The sequence below is a fragment of the Mustela nivalis genome, assembly GCF_964662115.1.
Source record: "Mustela nivalis genome assembly, chromosome: 18".
Classification (NCBI taxonomy): domain Eukaryota; kingdom Metazoa; phylum Chordata; class Mammalia; order Carnivora; family Mustelidae; genus Mustela; species Mustela nivalis.
In genome coordinates, this window is record NC_139037.1 from 45,447,324 (window position 1) to 45,465,162 (window position 17,839).

The window sequence follows — 17,839 nt, forward strand, 5'->3', positions numbered from 1 at the left end:
TGGAGGAAGTGGCATTTAAGCCAGCACCTGAAAGATACATAGGCATTCATGCAAGGCTGCTGGGCAGGTGGTGCATCAAAGACTGGGTTTTGCCCTGTTGGCTGTGTTTTGTGGTCACCCTTCAGCGGGTAAAGGAAGCTTCTTTGTCATGAAGGGCGTGTGTCTCTCTACCACTCTGTTCCACTCTCTGTCCTCATTCCTTGTCTCTGTCTCTCTCTTTCTCTGTCGCTCTGCGTTCTCTTGCTTTCCCTCCCCCAGGGGGGTGTGGCCATGGGAAGTTGAGTTTAGGGGGTGGCACCAGTATCCCGGTTCCGGCCAAAGTCACCTCAGTAAACACAGGACATCCTGTGGGACGGGGTGGGAGGGGGGTGGTAGGGGAGTGGTATCGAAGCTTATCTTTAGGGACAACCCTCTCCCACCCACTAGGAGCCAAGTGGCAGCTGGGTCCCCAACAGAGCAGCTGATCTCTCCATTCTTCCCTCCCATCCTCTCTACCTGCTCCAGCCTCCTACCCTCCCTTACCAAGCTCCAATCCCACTGGCCCAGCAATCTGGATGCCTTCTCCTGGTTCCCTCTCCCCAAGCCTCTTGCACCCCCTGTGTCCCTCTCTGGCTTTAGCATCAACCCCAGACCTGCTTGTCCCCCCAGTCACCATCCCAGGGCAGCCCCACAGTCTCCCCCAACCCCAGTTCCCTGGTTAGAACCCTGGACCTCATCCTAGGCCCCTGCCCCATCGAGTCTCATCAATTCCAGAACCTGTCCTCCTGGCTTGCTAAGCGCCTCTCCCCGTCCTCCCAACCACCCTGCCAGGGGTGTGATGTCCCTTCCCAGCCTCCCCTCAAGGCTCCCAGCCTTCAGTCTCATCTCTGAGCCACCACATCCACGTGGCAGCCAGAGGGATCCCTGCACTTCCTGACTCCCTCGTGCCTTAGCAGTAACGTCCTTCACCCAGGGCCTTTTGTGCACTGGCCCCCTGCAGACCCCTCCAGCCCCATGATTTGCCTCACTTCTCCTCCCTCTTTCCAGCCAAACCCATAGCTTCCAGATCCCTGAAAATGTTGTGAGGTCCCTCTCATCCCAGCCCTTGCTTGTGCTCTTCCCTCTGCCTGGGACAGCCCCCTCCCCGGAACCACAGCCCTTGGAGCTGGGCACTGTTGCTGTTCCACTTTACAGATGAGCTCCCGAGGCCCAGAGAGGTGAAGTGCCTCTCCTGGGGTCACACAGCTGCAGAACAGCAAAGCAAAGTTTCAAAGGTAGGTGGTCTGGCTTTCAAGCATCACATCTGCTCAAAGTCTCATTGGGTCAATAATCATTGACTAAGCATCATCGGATTTCCCTGGCCAGCATTGTAGGTGCTCCATAAGGATTCGCTCAGTGTGTGAATGGGACAGAGGTGGAAGGCAAGGCTTGGAAGGGACAGAGTTGTTCAAAGCTCAGAGGACTGAGATAAATTCGGAGGGTCCAGAGCAGAGGACAGACATGGTTTGCCTTTTACTTCGGGCCAGGCACACAGTTGTTACTCATAAATCTTTGCTGAATGAGAGAAGGAATGAAGGGAAGGAGGGAAGGAGGAGGACAGCTCTCCCAGGTGTCCAAGGGGAGAGGATGTGTGTGTCATGGGAGGGGGTCCCCGTGAAAGTCCCTGGAGGGGAGCCAGCCTGGGGAGTGTCCTGGTGGGAGCACACAGAGGCTCTGTGGAAAACCAGTGCCAGGGCTGGTGGCTCAGCTAGGAATGGTGTGGGCCCTGGAATCTGCTGGCTGAGGACCTGTGGCCTCTTGGGGTTGAGCCTGAGGGCGGAGGGGCACACTTGAGCCAGGGAGCCTGCACAATCATCTGGGATCAGATGAGGGGAGAGTCAGGTAGGCCCTCAGGCTTGAGCTGCTCATAAACCTGAGGGTACCAGAGGAAAGAGACTAGTACTGACTGATCTAGCCCATATGGTGCTTTTATGCAAAAGACCTGCCCCTTCCCCAAGGCATTTGACCTCCATCTGCTGGGAAACTGTTGTAGTAAATATGTAAATGCCTGAAACATGCACGGTAGCCCCTTAAATATGGAATTTATGTTTAGTGCACAACCTGTGCAACTGTCTGCAGAGGCTCTGGGGAGAAGGGGCATCGCTGGCCAAGCAGGCACCGGGGCAGATGGGAGCATCGTTGACAGATGGGTAGGCTGTCTGCACCAGCATGTATCACAGATTATCCCCCAATTTGGCACACAGAGACATCAAAAACAGGCTCCCAGAGTGTCGTAAACAGAGCACATTGCTGACCCCACACTGGGGGACTCCTTGACCACTGGACAGACCTCAAGGGAACCTAAGGCAGTGGCATCTCAGAACCTCAGACTGAGCACCAGAGGGCATTGCTGAGCCCAACACCCGAACTCCCAAGGTCTGGGTTCGGGTCAAAACCGAGTCTGAGTCCCACTGCCCGGGAGTTGAAGTCACCAGGTGTTGGAGTCAGGCACCCGGAAGACCCTCAGCCACCGCCCCAGCTCTCTTCGGGCCATTTCCACTCCGCCTCGGTGGGCCGCCTCAGCCACTTCCAGAAATGGGCACGACTTCCTCTCCTCCTCCAAGAAGCTCCGCTTTGCCCGCCCCTTCCCGGCCCAAGAGAGGCAGAGGCATCTCTTCTGGCCCGAAGCTGCCCGCCTCCCGCAGTTCCACCCCAGCTTCAGCCTCCCTGGAGCTTCCGGCCGGAGGGTAGGCCCTGGGGCCCAACGATTTGATGTTCCCTCGCTGGCGTCTTCCCCACTCGAGGCCCAGTGGGCCTGGCAGTTCACCGTCCGGCCCTCTGCTCTTCCCGGCCCTCACCCCCCGCCCTGCCTCCACCCCCCGCCCCCCGCGGCTTTCACTGTGCTCCTCCCCTCCGCCGCACCCCGGGCGCTGCCCTGCCCCCACGGCCGCCAGGAAGGACGCCGCCTGGGTCCCGTGCCAGGCCTCTGAGTGTGCGGCCCCTCCCAGCCCGGCCAGGAATGCGGCTGGACAGCGGGGGCGGCACAGACACTCGGCGCTCAGGCCAGCCCGATCACATAAGCAGTCGGGCAGGTGGCCCCGGATCACGGGGGCCTGGGTTTCTTCTAGAAGGAAAGCAGGACTGCCTGTCTTGCTGTCAAGCCACTAAACCGGGTGGCTTTATTTCGCAGCCCCTCTCCAAGTTGCCCTATCCTCTGCCCAAATGCGGATTTGAGGCCCCGGGGGGATTTTTTTTCCTTTTTTTTTTTTTTTTTTTTTTAATAAACTTGCTGGAGTCTCCTTGTCTTTCCCCATTTTCCTGGAGAGCTAGCTCTCCATGCTCTTTTGGGAGACTCTGTCCAGCCTCCAGCTTTGGGCTTTTCTTTCTGGCTCATTCTGAAAGCTCCCTTTTGCCCCCAGCCCCAAGACACAGAGGAAGATTCAAGTGGCCTGGCTCACCCCCGCCCCCCCCATTATGTACCCACTGGGCACACCAGGGAAACCTGGCTGAGTACTTCTGGGGAGTTTTCTCCAATTACTAGAGCTAATCCATCTGCTTCTCAGACCAATATAAAGCAGTGAAGTTCATGGTCTGAAACCCATGTCCTCAAGGGATGACCCCTTGGAGCTTCAGGTTTCTGGGCTGTCAAATGGGGATAGTAATCACGCCCATCTTGTTCGGGGGCTGGCAAGGGTTAGCACTGTGCCAGGTGCCCAGTTCCCTGCTCACTAAATGCTGGAAGTTACTATGTCGCCCTTAGTCCAGATACAAAGCACATAGACTTGAAATTTCCCAGGACTAGTTTTAATTTCCACAAAATGGTGTGGTCTCTTCCCACATCAGGGAAAAGACTCCCAGGCTCCAGCCCCTGGGGTTTCAGTCCAGCACAGACCCTGGTCCAAATCACATTCCAACCACCAGGCCCTGTCCTCCCATCCCCACAGCCAATCCCAGTCTCCCCCAGCCTCCCCTCACAAGTCCTAGACTAGAGGACAGAGGTGGAGTTACTCAGGACTGGATTCTTCTCTCCAAAGCCCCTCTCTCTCTGTTCTAGGGAAGCCAGCTATGTCTTTCAGAGGAGAGCTGGTCTGGCCACGAGGCTCAGTTGGGACACCAGACTACCATCCCTGCTGTGGGCGTCAGCGCCCCGGACCCGGCGGCCGCTCCAGGGCCTGTGTGCCCACCAACACGTCCAGGAGGTAGTCCAACTCGGCTTCATCCAGCTCCAGAGCCTCCTCCTTGCCAGGTCCATCCTCAGGGCCAGGTTTGAGGGCCTCGGAGGCTGGTGCCCAAAGTTCACTGTCATACATAGAGGTGTCAATGTCCTCAAACAGGCCCTCAAGCTCATCGTCCAGCAGACAGCCAGTGGCCGGGCCCAGCAGGTCCAAGGCACCCAGGCTGGGTGGGGATCCCCCGGTGGGGCGGCCTGGGGGCCCCTCGTCCACCAAGGGCTGGGGGGCCTGGCTCAGGCCCTCGATATGGCTGAGGTCCTCCAGCAGGCTGGCCATGGAGGCCGAGAGGGCGGCGTCGGAGCTGGCCAGCAGGCTGTCAGCCACACAAGGGGCCACAGAGGGGCTGGGCACGGGTGGCAGGGTCGGCTCAGGGGCCATGGATGCCTGGACGCGCCGCAGTGTGTTCACTACCAGAACCAGGTGCCGCAGGTCTGGCTCGCTCTGCCGCAGGCTGTGATGGAGCTTGAGCACCGAAAGGTCAAAGAGGGAACTGGAGGTGGCGGGTGGGGGGGCCTGGGCCACTGCAGGGAGGCTGGGATCCAGCCACCAGGTGTCCGCTGCCAGGGTTTCCTTCTCCTGCTCCTCCTCCCGCTTGCGCTTCAGACCTTTGCTCAGCATCATCTGCAGGGAGGGAGGAGTCAGTCATTCGTTATAGAAAGTCAACGTGAAGTTCAAACCCAGGCTCTGATAACTGATGTGCAGGTGTGATCTTGGGCAGGCCATTTAATTTCCTGAGCCTCTGCTTTCTTAGGGAAACTTTAAGATACGAATGATGATAGTTATCTACTTCAAAGAGTTGTTTTATGGAATCAACGCGATAATGTACAAAAAAGCACTTACAACAGTGCCTAATACATTGTAACTCTTCTGATTAACAAGTACTCTGAATAGCTAGTATATTTCTTTAGCAAACCAGGTGAAGCACCCAATATTCAGGAAATTTTTTTTTAACCCCGGGGGAAAGCAGCTGTTTCACATAGTTTGACATTTATTAAGTGTCTACCACCCATCAGACAAATAAAATATAGGAAATGTACAGATGGTGCTAGGAAGATACTAGCAGGTTCTCTGGAGAGTGGTCTGGGAAGGCTCCTGGGAGGAGGTGATATTTGAGCTGAGCCCTCAAGCAGGAGTCAGCCACGGAAGAACCAAGGGGAAAGCATTCAGGTAAGAAAGAACAACAACAAAGGCAAAGAAAGACTTGGAGGCTGGATGAACTTGAACTTAAAATAAAATAAAATAAAAAGCACCAGTGTTGTCAGCGCACAGAGTGACGCAGGATGGGAGGGGATTTGGAAAACAAGCAGAGGCAGAGTTTGGACTGCACTGTGTCATTGAAGGATTTTGATCAGGGAATACAGTGGCGTTGTGAACTGGTTAGGTTTCCAGAAGATTCCCCTAAGCTGCTTTGAGGAAGATAATGCGGGAAGGAAGGGAAACAGAAGAACGTGGTCCCGAGCTCCACTCAGAGGCTACTGCACTCTGGGGCGGGTGATGATGGTGGCCTGGAGAAGAAAGTGGTTGGCAGTGGTCTTGGAAGAAAGTTGGTTGATTCAGGATTTATTTGGGAGGCAGAGTAGACAGAGCTTGCTGGGAAATCCTGACGGGCACTGGGGGTCACTGAGAGAACTTTTAAAAACCCACACTTTCCCCGGGGTAGGGGCCCCTGGAGTTCCGGACCCTGGGCCCAACTTGCTTTTTTGAGTTTGGTAGATTGCAAGGTCCAGTCCCCGAGCCCTTGCCCAACAGTACATTAAGACTGACCCCCTCACACTACTCAAAACGGTCCTTGCCTCCTTCCGAAGACCCGGGAGTCCAGAACTGCAGGAATTCAGCCCCCACCCGAACTCCTCCCCCTGGTCCCGGCGCCCTCTAGAGGCGCCAGGACGGCTTTCCCCGGGGATTCCGGCCCCTGTGACCCCGGGATCCTCGACACTGCCCCCACGTCCTGCCTGTCATTCCTGCCTGCCTCCCAGGGCCGTGCGGGTCGGGATCCCCGGAGGGCTCTTCTGCCCTCTCGGCCCGTGCTCGCTTCCGGCAGGCAGTGGAGGCGGCTCCTCCCGAAGCGGCGGCGGCGGGGGCGGGTGAGTCACGCAGCCGGAGCCAGAGAGCCGGCGCCTCCGCCCCCTTCCCGGGCTGCGGCGTGATTCACCCAGCCCGGCCGGGCGGCACTTAGGAGCCCGCGCATCTCGATGCCGGGCAGCCCCGGTGCTCACCGGCCGGACCCGGGGATCGAACCTGCCAAACGACCCCGCCGCGGGTCTCCCTTCTCTCCTCAGGCCCCTTTACTTCATTTACATACCTAGCTGACCCGCTGCCAATCAGAACGAAGAGGGATCCACGCGCAACCAATCAGGAAGCGGCGACGGCAGCATCGCTCGCTAGCTCTCCTTCAGCAACCGACGCCTGGGTCGGGAGACGCAGTTCTGACTCCGGCTCACGACTCCGGGCTCCTGACTCCCCTTAACTACCGCCCACTCCTGTAGTGGCCCCGCCTTCCACCCGGGGATTGGCCTGGGACGGTGATGGGCGGAGCCTGTAGAAGGAAGGCTCGGAGGGAAAGGAGGGTGGCTTCAGGGCGCATGCCCAGCGACTGCGTGGGGGTACCCGGCCAGGTGGGTTTGGCTTTTTTTTTTGAGGCGGGACAGTTGGGCGGCGGGCGAGGGGTCCGGTGTTTCTTGCCTCTCGAGGTGCGGGACCGCACACCTGCCCATAGACTTGCCCAAACCCAGCAACTGAGCTCCTTGCCCTAACAGGAGTCTGCACTCTAAGCCGGATAGGCATGGGTTCACATTCTCACCGCTCACTGGGTGTGCGATCTTGGAAAAAGATCTTGGATCTCTCTGAGCCATACAGACTCTGTTAAATGGGCATCTTCTTGCCTATGTTTTGAAAGTTAGAAAATTTAAAATAAGGTTGTGTCTGTAAGAGCCCTGTAGCACACTGAGCAAATAGATGCCGGGCAGCTGGACTCAATGGCGGTTACAGGAGGGGGAGGAGGAGCGGGCGGAGTTAGGAGTGGAGCCACGGGAGTAACATCCCTGGCTCCATTCCCTAAGTAACTCTGCGACTTTGGGCAAGTGTTTTAATACCCTAGGGTCTCCGGTTCCTCGTCTTTTTAAAATGAGATTATTTTGAGGATTAAAAAGAATAATTGCACAGGGGCGCCAAACTGGCCCAGTCGGAGGAGCATGCGACCCTTGATCTCCGAGTTCTGAGTTCAAGCCTGCGTTAGGTGTAGAGATTACTTAAAAAGAAAAAAAATAATAATAATTGGGGGCGCCTGGGTGGCTCAGTCGGTTCAGCGTCTGCCTTCGGTTCAGGTCATGATCCCAGGGTTCTGGGATGGAGCCCTCCATTGGGCTCCCTGCTCAGCGGGAAGCCTACTTGTCTCCCCCTCTGCTGGCCGCTCCCCCTGCTTGTGCGCAGGCTCGCTCTCTCAAATAAATAAAATCTTAAAAACAAGAAAGAATAATTGCACAAAATGCTCATGTTCTTTTGTTGGTAGTAAAGCTGTTGTGGTTATGGCACAGGCAATTAGGTGGGGGCGGGGGGACGCACAGAGTGGGATATAGGTAGACAGGAATTTAACACTTGTCTGATAAACTGACAGTGGGACTTAGCTTCGCCAAGTAGCTTATTTGCTAACTTTTCTGGAGTTGTGGGAAGAACTGTCGGGAGTAAAGCTCCTGGCTAAAGCAAGCTCCAGAAAATCCTAACTATATTAGTTGAATCAGGGAGCAGTTAGCAATGGATGTTCATTCAAACCTTAGGGTAAAAGGTTAACAGGATCTTGGCAGGCTCCAAGGCATTCCCCCACAGGTTGCTTGCTAACTGCCAAGAGACAAATAGCCTTTTATGATGGGGAGATGTGCTGCTCACCATCTTAACCATGTGAGGAAACCCTGCACCCACAATCATGGGACACCCCGACACTGGGTACCACCCCATGTGATGCATTAGGAAGTATACAACATTCCCTTTGGGGTCTCCCTGTTACATTTCATAGGCTGAATCTCGTGAAGCCTCCAGACCTGAGCTTCAGTTTCCAGAAAACAGAGAGGAACAAATTAAACGTGAACACAATCAGACAAATACAGAATGTGGGACATCTACAAGTACAACTGGGCTATTCCACCAAAAATTCAATTTTGAGAAAACAGAAAAAGGGATTGGTGGGTTTGGTAGTTTGGAAATTTCTGGAATGAAAGTTACTATATAATTTCTTTATTACAACTAAATAAGCACATGAATGCTCAATGAATCCTGATTTGGGGAAGAGGAGACAGCTACAAAAGATATTTGTGGCAGGGGGCAGGAGGAGGGGGTGAGGCCTGGGTGACTCAATGAAGAGGGAGCTCCATCCCAGGACACCAGGATCACAACCTGAGCAGAGGGCAGACAGTCAACCGACTGAGCCACCCAGTCACCCCTGCCCCTATCTTTTCTATATGCTTAATTAAAAAAATTTTTTTCCTAATAAAAGGAGGGTAAAATGCTAATAGAACCAAACCCCTCCCAGGCAAATTCACATAATTTCCCTCATAACCTATCCTTATGGCCTAGGAAAAAAAAGTGGCTTGCTCCAGATCACATGCTGGAGATTCATAGGAACCTCAAGAATTTGATCAAAATGTGTTTATTGAGCACCTACTATATCATGGACGCCGTTGTAGACACTAGGGGTACAGTGCTGGGTAAGTCTCACACAGTGGTCTCGCTTTTCATGGCTCAGGGGAGGAAGTAAACAGAAAAGAAGTATGACAACAAAAACATTCATGGATCGAACACCTGTGCACCAGATAGGGCAGTAATTATATTAAAATCCCTGATGGGGGGGATGGACAATACACTTCATATAATAAATAATTTAGTATTTTAGAAGGTGACAAGTGAAATGGAAAAGAATAAAGCAGAGCGAAAAGGAGAGGAATGAAGGTGTGGGGTAGACTGGGCGGGTGCTGATGCTGGTAGAAAGCTCCCGGAGTAAACCTGATGAAATAGGAGAAGTAGTAAAGCTCTGGAAGAAGAATGCTTCAGCCACAGGGTAGGGCCAATGCAAAGGTCCCGAAGACGGAGTCTGCGGGGCAGCAAGGCCAGTGTAGCTGGACTGTATGTTGCGGAGGGGGCAGTCGGAGAAGCTTTCGGGCCGTTTAGAGAAGTCTAGAGAAGGTTATGTTTTATTCCAAGTGGTTTGAGACCCTGGAAGATGAATAACCGAGGAAGATAATGTCGGCCTCTCTTCGGTGCCTTGAAGAAAACAAAATAGGACGGGATTATACGGAGGCCTGTGCCAGGGTGGTCCAGGAGAGCGTCCCTGAGGAGGTGACCCTGGAGCTGAGACCAGAAAGTGCAGAAGAAGCCAGGAATTCAAAGGGCTGGGGGGAAGGGAGAGGGAGAGAGGTCAAGCCTTGGGAAATGAAACCAGAAGCAAGCCATCGGGTCCAGCAGGCCTGGGGAGGAGCCTCCGCCCGCAGGGGAAGGGGGTGGGGGAGGGAAGCGCCCCGCCCCCAGCCGGCCGCCCAGCCTGCCGCCCCACCCGGCCTCTGGGGAGGGAGCAGGCGCCGGGCAGGCTCCCGCCACCGTCGCCGCCTCCGGGGTATTCCACCGCCCCCCCAGCTCGGGGTGAGGATGCAGCCGGACAGGTGGGAGGGGCCCGCCACGACGGCCACGCCCCACGACGGCCGCGCCCCATCCATACCACCACCCCCTAGCCCCGCCCCCCGCCCCGCCGGCGGGAGGAGGGCAGTTTGGGGAAGGTGGACTCTGTCCTCAGGCCCGGTTCGTCTGCGGGCCATCCTTTACACTTCTCTCATCAGTTCTTTAACGGGGCAGGAGCTGGGTCTCTGTTAGCCTGTTTGTTTATCTGGAAAGTGGGGGTATTCCTTATACTAACCTCATTGTGGTACTAGCAAGCTACAGGATCTGTAAGGCAAAGAGAGCCTAGTAAAAGGTGAGTCAGGCTTCATCTCTCCTCTGCTCAGCAGCCTTCCATGGCTTCCATCAAATTCGGTAAAGCTCACTCCTTCCCGTGGGACACCCACCTTGTTCACCTCATCTCGTAAGATGATCTCTTCTTGTACACTCTGCTCCAGGAACACTGACCTCTTCAGGGTCCTGCAAACATTCCACTCATGTTCTCACCTCAGGGCATTTGCACTAGCTGTTACCTCTACAAGGATGGATCCCCCTCCCCACCCCACCCCCCCAATTGATAATGACTCACTTCTCACCTCCTTCAGGTCTTAACTCAAATGTCACCTTGTCAGTGAGGCCTTCTCTGGCCATCCCACTGAAATAACAATGCCCCCACCACTTTCCTGCTTTCTTTTTCTCTACAGCATTTATCACCTCCTGAGGGACTGCACATTTTACTTATTTTTGTGTGTATTTCAGCCTTCCCCAAATGCACTGCTGTGTGAAAGCAGGAGCTGTCTATTTTATTCCCATGACTGGAGGAGCACCAGGCCCAGAGTAGGCACCCAATAAATGTAAGCAATTATTGGAATCCTTAGGGTACATTGGATCCTCCTTTTCATGGGTTACACAATCGCTGGGTGAGGTGGGTACTCCTGGAGGCCTGAGGTTGGGACATGCTGGTGTGTTCAAAGAACTGGAGAGTGGTAGTGTGAGGTAGTGTGAAGAAGATGAATTCAGAGAGGTGAGAGCGAGGGTTGACCATTGCAAGGTGGGAGTTCATTTTTTCAATAAGAAAACAAATTGTTCTTGAGTGCACACCTGTACTGAGCATAGTTGTGTGTACTGGGGCATACAGCTGTGGTAAGACCAACAAAACCCCTCCCTCTCCCAGTTGCTAATAGACCAGAAACCTAACCATAAATAGGTAATAAATAACTTGAGATAGAATAGGTGCTACTAAGAAAATCAAATAGAGGGTGGTGGGGGGATGGCGCACCTGGAGATCTGAGAAGGGGACATTTGGATCAGTGAAGCTATGGGAGAAATGTCCTCTGGGCCATTAACAAATGCAAAGGCCCTGGGGTATATGAGCTTGAGGTCAAATGAGACCTGTGTGACTTGAGGTGAAGAATAGTGGAAGATTAAGCTGCAGAGTTAGGAGCAAGATTGCCGGTTCTTACAGAAGTTTGGGTTTTATTCTGGGTGTGAGAGGTCACTAAGAGTTTTAAGTAGGAGTAAGACCTGATCCAGTGGGCATCCATATTGAGATGTGAAACACATGTGCCTTGAGGTTCTCATGACCATCTCCTCTCTCTCTTGATTGGCACCCATTGGTCAGTTACCTCACTTTCAGGTGTGTGTGTGTGTGTTTTATTTCTTGTTTTTAGATGCAAAGCCCCCCTTAGGAAGAGAATCTTGGCTTTAGGCCAGAAAGCACAGGCAAAATCCCCCTCCTTTCCTGGCCTGTGGACTCCACCCTGGTGTGGTTCCTCTTTGCAAACCTTCCAGAAAAGTCCCTAATGCTGTGTAAACTCACCTGGTGAGCCTTCAGAGGTCTTTGTAGGCCTAGCCAGGGCAGCAGTATTTCACATTCCATCTTCCCGGGCCTCCCCTCTTCTCTCTACTCACTAGCCTGGACTTGTACCTCCCAAATAAATCCTTAGTACTTTAACTTCAGCCTGGTCAACAGTTTTCTAGATCCTTTTTTAAAATGTTTTTTCAAAAAGATTTTTTTTTTCTTTCTTTTTCTTTTTTGAGAGAGTGTGAGAGCACACAGCAGGAGGAAGGGTAGAAGGAGAGGGGGAAGTAGGCTCCCTGCTCAGCAGGGAGCTTGATCCTAGGACCTCAAGATCATGACCTGAGCTGCAGGCAGACGCCTAACCAATTGAGCCACCCAGGTGCCCCTAGAAAGATCTACACTTAATGCTATTTTGGGGCATCTTCCTTACCCTTTGGGCCTCAGCAATACATTGCATACAAAGAAAGCGGTGACTTTTTTTTAAGCGCTAAGAGTGACCTATCCTTTTGGTAATTCATGGTACCGTTTCTCCTGTATGCATCCATGTGGCTGGAGATCTAAGTTTACCAAGTAGCAAAGACACAAATAGTTAAGAACCAGTGGCTCGAGGCCAAACTTAGTTTTGGGTCCTTGCTCCCTGGTTCTTGCTTATTTTTTTAAAAAAAATATTTTATTTATTTATGTATTTGAGAGAGATTGAGAAACAGCATGAGAGGGGAGAGGCTCAGAGGGAGAAGCAGGCTCCCAGCTCAGTAGAACTCCATCCTAGGACCCCAGGTTCATGACCTGAAGGCAGTTGCATAACCAACTGAGGCACCCAGGCACCCCATGGTCATTGCTTTTCTTGCATTGTGACCAGGAGCTAGTGATTTAGCCCCTCTGAACTTGAGGTTCCTCCTATGTAAAGCCTGTTAACAAAATTCTATATAACCATTAAGATTAAATGACTTAATTCAAAGTGGATAGAATAGTACTCTTAAGTACTCAGTAGTTATTATGTTTAATAATGTGCCTGCCCCCACTTTGGCAGGGTGCAGGGTGCAGGTGTCCAGGGAACTTACCGGGTCCCTCCCACTGACCCACTGAGGTTTAGAAACTTCAGGCAACACCAGCCCTTCCAAAATACTTTTATTAAAAAACAACAACAAAAAAGTCATTACAAACAAGCAAAAAAAACAAAACCCACCACAAAACCCGCCTTTCTTTTAAATAACGCGGCATGGAGCGGTTTGGTTTCCACCCTATTGCACGTGGTCCGGCCTGGTTATGAATCAGGAGACTGCTGGGATGGGGTCTTGCCAAAGAGGTGGGGTTCAACCTTGGGGGAGGAGGCCAGCCCCTCCTGCTCCCTTGAGGTGCAAGAAGCAAAGTCTGAGTTCCCATAGTAACCAGGCAGCACATCCCTGTCATCCTCTGACAGGCCCAGCTTTATCTTCCCTGAGGCCCCAGTGGTCACAAGGGGAGTAGGAACTGGAGGGAAAGGCAGAAGCAATGTGGAAGTGGGAAATCAGACTCCCAGAAACAGAGTCATGTTAAGGCATTTGGAACAGATAAATTAATTCAGGAAGACCCACCTTCACAGAAGGCTGCGGTAACCAGACACACACACACATGCAAGATGGTTTGTGGAACCCTGAAATGGGAGGAAAGGAGGCCACAGTCACTGCTTAGAGACCCCACCAAAACATACATACACACACACAGTTGCATCCAGGGATCCAGCCCACCAAGGCTGAGATGAGGAAAGAGCCCCCAAAGTTTTAGGATCCCAGAATGATTTCCATAATGTGATCTAGTTCATTCCACTCCCAGGACCCTGGGGCACAGAAGAGGTTGTGAGGAGGCTCCGGGGGTGCCAGGGCAGGCTCCTTCTCCACAGCTGATGTGTCAATGTCCAGAAAGAAGTCATCCAGACCGGAGTCCCCCAAGTAGCGGGAGCTCAGAGCTTCTAAGAAGACTGGATCGGGCTGGGGCAGCACTTCGTTCTGGGGACCTGGGGGAGCCACTGGATTCTGAGGGGGCTCCGTCTCGTCCATGGACGTCTCCAGTTCCCTGAGAATAGAACCGATGGTGGCTGACAGGGAGAAGTCCTCCTCGCCCAGGAAGAGGGGCTCAGGGGGTAGGGTGGGTGCTGGAGCCAGGCAAAGGGCAGCCTGGAGCTGCTGGAGGGTATTGTGTATGAGGACATGCCTGCGTAGGCTCGGGGCTCGGGGGCCCAGGCTTCGCTGGACTTTGTCTAAGGAGATTCGAAGCAGGGCTTGCTGGTAGCTCCGCAGTCCTGCTGGACCCCAGTCCCACTTCTCAACCTCCTCTTCCTCCTCCAAATCCGAGTGTTTCCTCTTCAAGCCTCCTACCATGGTGCCCTGAAGAGAGAAGAGGAGCAAGTCAGATATAGCAGGGCTAGTTCAAATCCCAAATCTATAAAATGGACATAGGAGGAATCCCACAGGGCCGCGGAGGAGAAAACTAGATCTGGACAGACACATAGCTGGGTTTACATCCCACTTACTTGTCTGTGTGGCCTTGAATAGTGAATTTGCCTCCTTGAAACACAATACTCATTTTTTCAAAAGTGTCACATATAACAGGTGTGGAGTATGGGGACCTGGCCTGGAGGCAGGAAACTTGGGTTTAAATTCTACCATTGACACTGCTCAGCTGTTTGATCCTTCTGAGTTATGTGATATCGCCTCTCTCTTAGGGTCCTGGGATCAAGCCCCGATTCCAGCTCTCTGTTTGGTGGGGAGCCTGCCACACCCCCACCCCACCCCCACCTCTCTGCCTACTTGTGATCTCTCTGTGTCAGGTAAATTAAAAAAAATGAGGACTGTAAAATTTCTCACCATATTCTCAAGGAGATCCCACCTGTAAAATATGCATGGGGCCCACCTACAGTTAACCTTAACAAACAAGAATTTAATTGCCATTTATTCATTCAATATTTTTATCTATTGACGGCCTATTATATTCAAGCCACTTGGAGCCCCGTTAAGACACCTATTTGTTGAGACTCTTCTTTCACAGGAAGTGTATCTTCTTTTTAAAGATTTTATTTATTTATTTTCGAGAGAGCGCGCGCAAGTGGAAGGGAAGGCAGAGGGAGTGGGAGAAGCAGACCCCCCCATCGAGTGCGGAGTTGTAAGCGAGGTCCATCCCAGGACCCCGGGATCATGACCCTAACAGAAGGTAACCGCTTAAGCGACTAAGCCTCCCAGGCATCCCAGGGAGTAGATTTCTTTCCATGTCCTCTTCCTAACCCACTGGAAGCACACCCAAAAGCTGGGAAGGAGCCTCCCTCCTTCCCTCTTCTACCGCTTCGGCCTCCCCCAAAGCGCACCCCACAAGAAAATTTGTTTAAACTCGACTCCTGCCAGGCTCCGCCCCCTCCATGGAACTCCAGTCAGCATCCTGGCAGGCAACAATTTAGCCCAGAGGCTTCTGGGAAATGTGGGCCAAGAGCTACCTGGCACGGTCGCTAATGTTGAGCGTGCACTACAATCCCCAGAGGGCTCCGCACGCCGGAGGGAGCTCCCTCCCCCGCCCTCCCCTAGGGCATGCGCACAGGGCCCGGGGCGGGTGGGGGAAGGGAACCCGGACGTCCAGCTGCCGGGCGCCTGCCGAGCCCCGCCCTCCGCTGCCTCTAGGGCGGCGGGTCTGAGCTCCACGCCTGGAACTCCCCTCCCCCACCCCAGACTCCGGCCCTACAACTGCTTTCTCCTGGTCCTTCGGACCCGAAGAAGGCTCCAGATTCTTCCCCCAAACTGCTCTTGGGTCCACAGACCCAGGCCCCAACACATCGCTCAAAAACTACAAATGCGCTCCGATCTACTCCATTCGGGAGCCTAATTTTGATACCCTCAGTCGTCAACTTTCTCCTATTCCCCCCCCCCCCCCGACTCCAAGACCTGAACATGGGATTCTTCCCCAGCACCTCCTCTCCTCCACTGCGTCTCCCTCACCAATATTCCTTGCACGTAGTTCTCTCGCTTTTCCAAATGCCCAGAATCCCAGCCCCAACCCCTCACACCTTTTCCAGAACACTGGAGCCCCGAATTCAACCCGCACGGGAGACGCGAATTGTCCCAATCTTCAGATTTCCTGCCCCAAAAGTTCCTTCCTTGGTTCTCTCGCTTCTCCAAACACCCCATGTCCCAGCTTCAAATTCCGTCCACTTGGAAGATCCTGCCCTACCAACTTCGCCTTCAGTCCGGGATCTCGAATTCTCCAGTCCCCAAACCCCACCAACCCCATCAGTCACCCTTATCTGCACCCCCTACCCACGCCCTGACCCCGCCTCCACAACTCTCGGGGGGGGCGCGCCTCCACCTCAGGGCAAATCTCAAGCCGGGTGGCTTTACTCTCTTTCTCTCACCTTAGCTGCCAGGTTCGCAGTGACCAAGTCCTGGAACATCCGCAGCTTTACGACCCAGCAGCGCCGAGTAGGAGACTCAATCACCTCCCCAGGGCCTCTCGGTTTGGCCTCGGGCCCACCCAGCTCCGCCCCGGGGCCGAACCGCGAGCCGCGATTGGCTGGAGTCCTGCCCGCCGCGGGGCAAGGATTGGCTGGGTGGAGTCACCGGCCCGTCGCCAGGAGACGCCCGACTGGCCCTCCCTTTCCTTACTCCCCGGACCTTTTAAAGGATTCCGACTCGCCCGGGGGCGGGGCCATGTCTCGAGGGTGGAGCGTGGCGAGGACGTCAGAACCGTTTCCTTCAACTCAGCCACTGCCCTCGCTCCAAAATCGTCAGCATTGCTCTCTGGGATACTTTTATACCAGGTGAGGACGCCCGTCAGCCCGGGAGCGGGCGGGGGTGCTGCTTGGCACGCCCCTCCCCACCCCGCTTTCCGGGCGGGTGGGGCTGAGCCCCTCGCGGAGGCCGCGCCCCCGGCGTTCCGAGGGCGGACGCTGCGGGGAGGAGGATGACGCAGCTGAAGACCAGCCAATGGTTCCGCGCGACCTACGTTGCCTGGGCGATCGCAACCCGCTTCCTGTCTTCCTGCCCGGCCCCCCAGCTCCGGCCGGCTCCGTACTCCGCGGCCCCTTTCTTTCTTTCTTTCTTTCTTTCTTTCTTTTTTTTAAAAATATTTTTATTTATATATTTGACAGGCAGAGATCACAAGTAGGCAGAGAGGCAGGCAGAGAGAGAGGAGGAAGCAGGCTCCCCGCTGAGCAGAGAGCCCGACGCGGGGCTCGATCCTAGGACCCTGGGATCATGACCCGAGCCGAAGGCAGAGGCTTTAACCCGCTGAGCCACCCAGGCGCCCCCCGCGGCCCCTTTCTTAATCCTCTGGATTTCTCTGCAAGTCCTGGGGTGGTCTCTCCAGCACCCCTCTTCCCGGAGCCCCGTCCTTCCTCTCAGGCAGGATGCCACCTCCACTGCTGGGAACTCATTCCTTGCTCGCTACTGCCCCAGGAACAAAGTCCCAGCTCCTCCCCTTTGGCCACAAAGCCCTTCACCGTCTGGCCTGATGCACACTCCTCCTGGCTCCCCAGAATCCGGCCACAATAATTGAATTTCAGTTTTCACAAAATGACTTTACGTGCCCGCCGCCGACATAAACGCTGAGATTTTTGTCTGTTTTCTTCCTGCCTAATCCCCAGTCTTTTATGTACCATAGCAAGTACTCAAAAATGACGGTAGACGGCCTCTGGATCTTTAAACTTGTTTCCCCATCCTGAAAATACACCTTCAGTTCTCCCTTGACGCTCCAGAATGGGTGAAGTACCACTATGGGCTGCCTTAGTGTCCTGGGCTTCCCCTGTCCTGGCCCTGACCCCTCTGTCCATGCCTCCCATTCCTGGCCCTGTGTGCACTCGCGGTTGGGACTGCGGCCCCCCCCCCACCCCCACCCAGGGCTGGTACCAACCGGGACTTGGTCCATAGCGTTACCTAGCACAAGGCTGGACACAAGGAAGGCACCGAGTGAAGTTTTGTAAATGCCCAATATGACAGAAAGAGCAAGGGGGCATAAAACAAAACAAAACAAAACAAAACAAAAAACAGCAAAACAGGGCTAGGGCCCCAAAGGCCTGAACCAGTCGTGCCCCACCCCCACAAGTTTCACCAAGAGGAGGGGGGAGGTTTAAGGCTCTTCAGACCAGTTCTCATAGGTTGGAATTTGTCAACCAGTCATCCTGCTGCTTGCAGAAACAATATAGGAATGGAATGGATTTTTTTTTTTTTTTTTTTTTTTTTTGAGGGGAAAGGAA

The 17,839-nt window shown here is 54.0% G+C and overlaps 2 protein-coding genes and 2 long non-coding RNA genes across 8 annotated transcripts; 2 read left to right on the top strand and 2 right to left on the bottom strand.

Moving 5' to 3' along the window:
* Window positions 1-3,740: 3,740 nt before the first annotated feature.
* SERTAD1 (SERTA domain containing 1) lies at window positions 3,741-6,672 on the bottom strand. Of its 4 annotated transcripts, none has more exons than XM_082709268.1 (2): window positions 6,493-6,672; window positions 3,741-4,811 (listed from the first exon to the last, which is right to left on the bottom strand). In XM_082709268.1, the coding sequence occupies exon 2, from the start codon at window positions 4,809-4,811 to the stop codon at window positions 4,098-4,100; it is 714 nt and encodes a 237-aa protein (XP_082565394.1). In that variant the 5' UTR covers window positions 6,493-6,672; the 3' UTR covers window positions 3,741-4,097. The 4 variants fall into 4 exon arrangements, with proteins under 4 accessions (XP_082565394.1, XP_082565395.1, XP_082565396.1 ...); XM_082709269.1 differs by lacking the exon at window positions 6,493-6,672 and adding an exon at window positions 6,407-6,463; XM_082709270.1 differs by lacking the exon at window positions 6,493-6,672 and adding an exon at window positions 6,143-6,436.
* A 54-nt stretch (window positions 6,673-6,726) lies between these two features.
* LOC309852517 lies at window positions 6,727-10,698 on the top strand. Its single transcript, XR_014305227.1, has 2 exons — window positions 6,727-6,805; window positions 10,587-10,698. It is a non-coding gene; the product is annotated as an uncharacterized lncRNA (long non-coding RNA).
* A 2,041-nt stretch (window positions 10,699-12,739) lies between these two features.
* SERTAD3 (SERTA domain containing 3) lies at window positions 12,740-16,241 on the bottom strand. 2 transcript variants are annotated; one of them, XM_082709272.1, is made up of 2 exons: window positions 16,001-16,241; window positions 12,740-13,991 (listed from the first exon to the last, which is right to left on the bottom strand). In XM_082709272.1, exons 1-2 carry the CDS (start codon window positions 16,037-16,039, stop codon window positions 13,389-13,391), a joined length of 642 nt encoding a protein of 213 aa, XP_082565398.1. In that variant the 5' UTR covers window positions 16,040-16,241; the 3' UTR covers window positions 12,740-13,388. The 2 variants fall into 2 exon arrangements, with proteins under 2 accessions (XP_082565398.1, XP_082565399.1); XM_082709273.1 differs by lacking the exon at window positions 16,001-16,241 and adding an exon at window positions 15,656-15,780.
* A 48-nt stretch (window positions 16,242-16,289) lies between these two features.
* Window positions 16,290-17,210, top strand: LOC309852518. The gene is made up of 2 exons (XR_014305228.1): window positions 16,290-16,405; window positions 16,736-17,210. It is a non-coding gene; the product is annotated as an uncharacterized lncRNA (long non-coding RNA).
* Window positions 17,211-17,839: the final 629 nt, after the last annotated feature.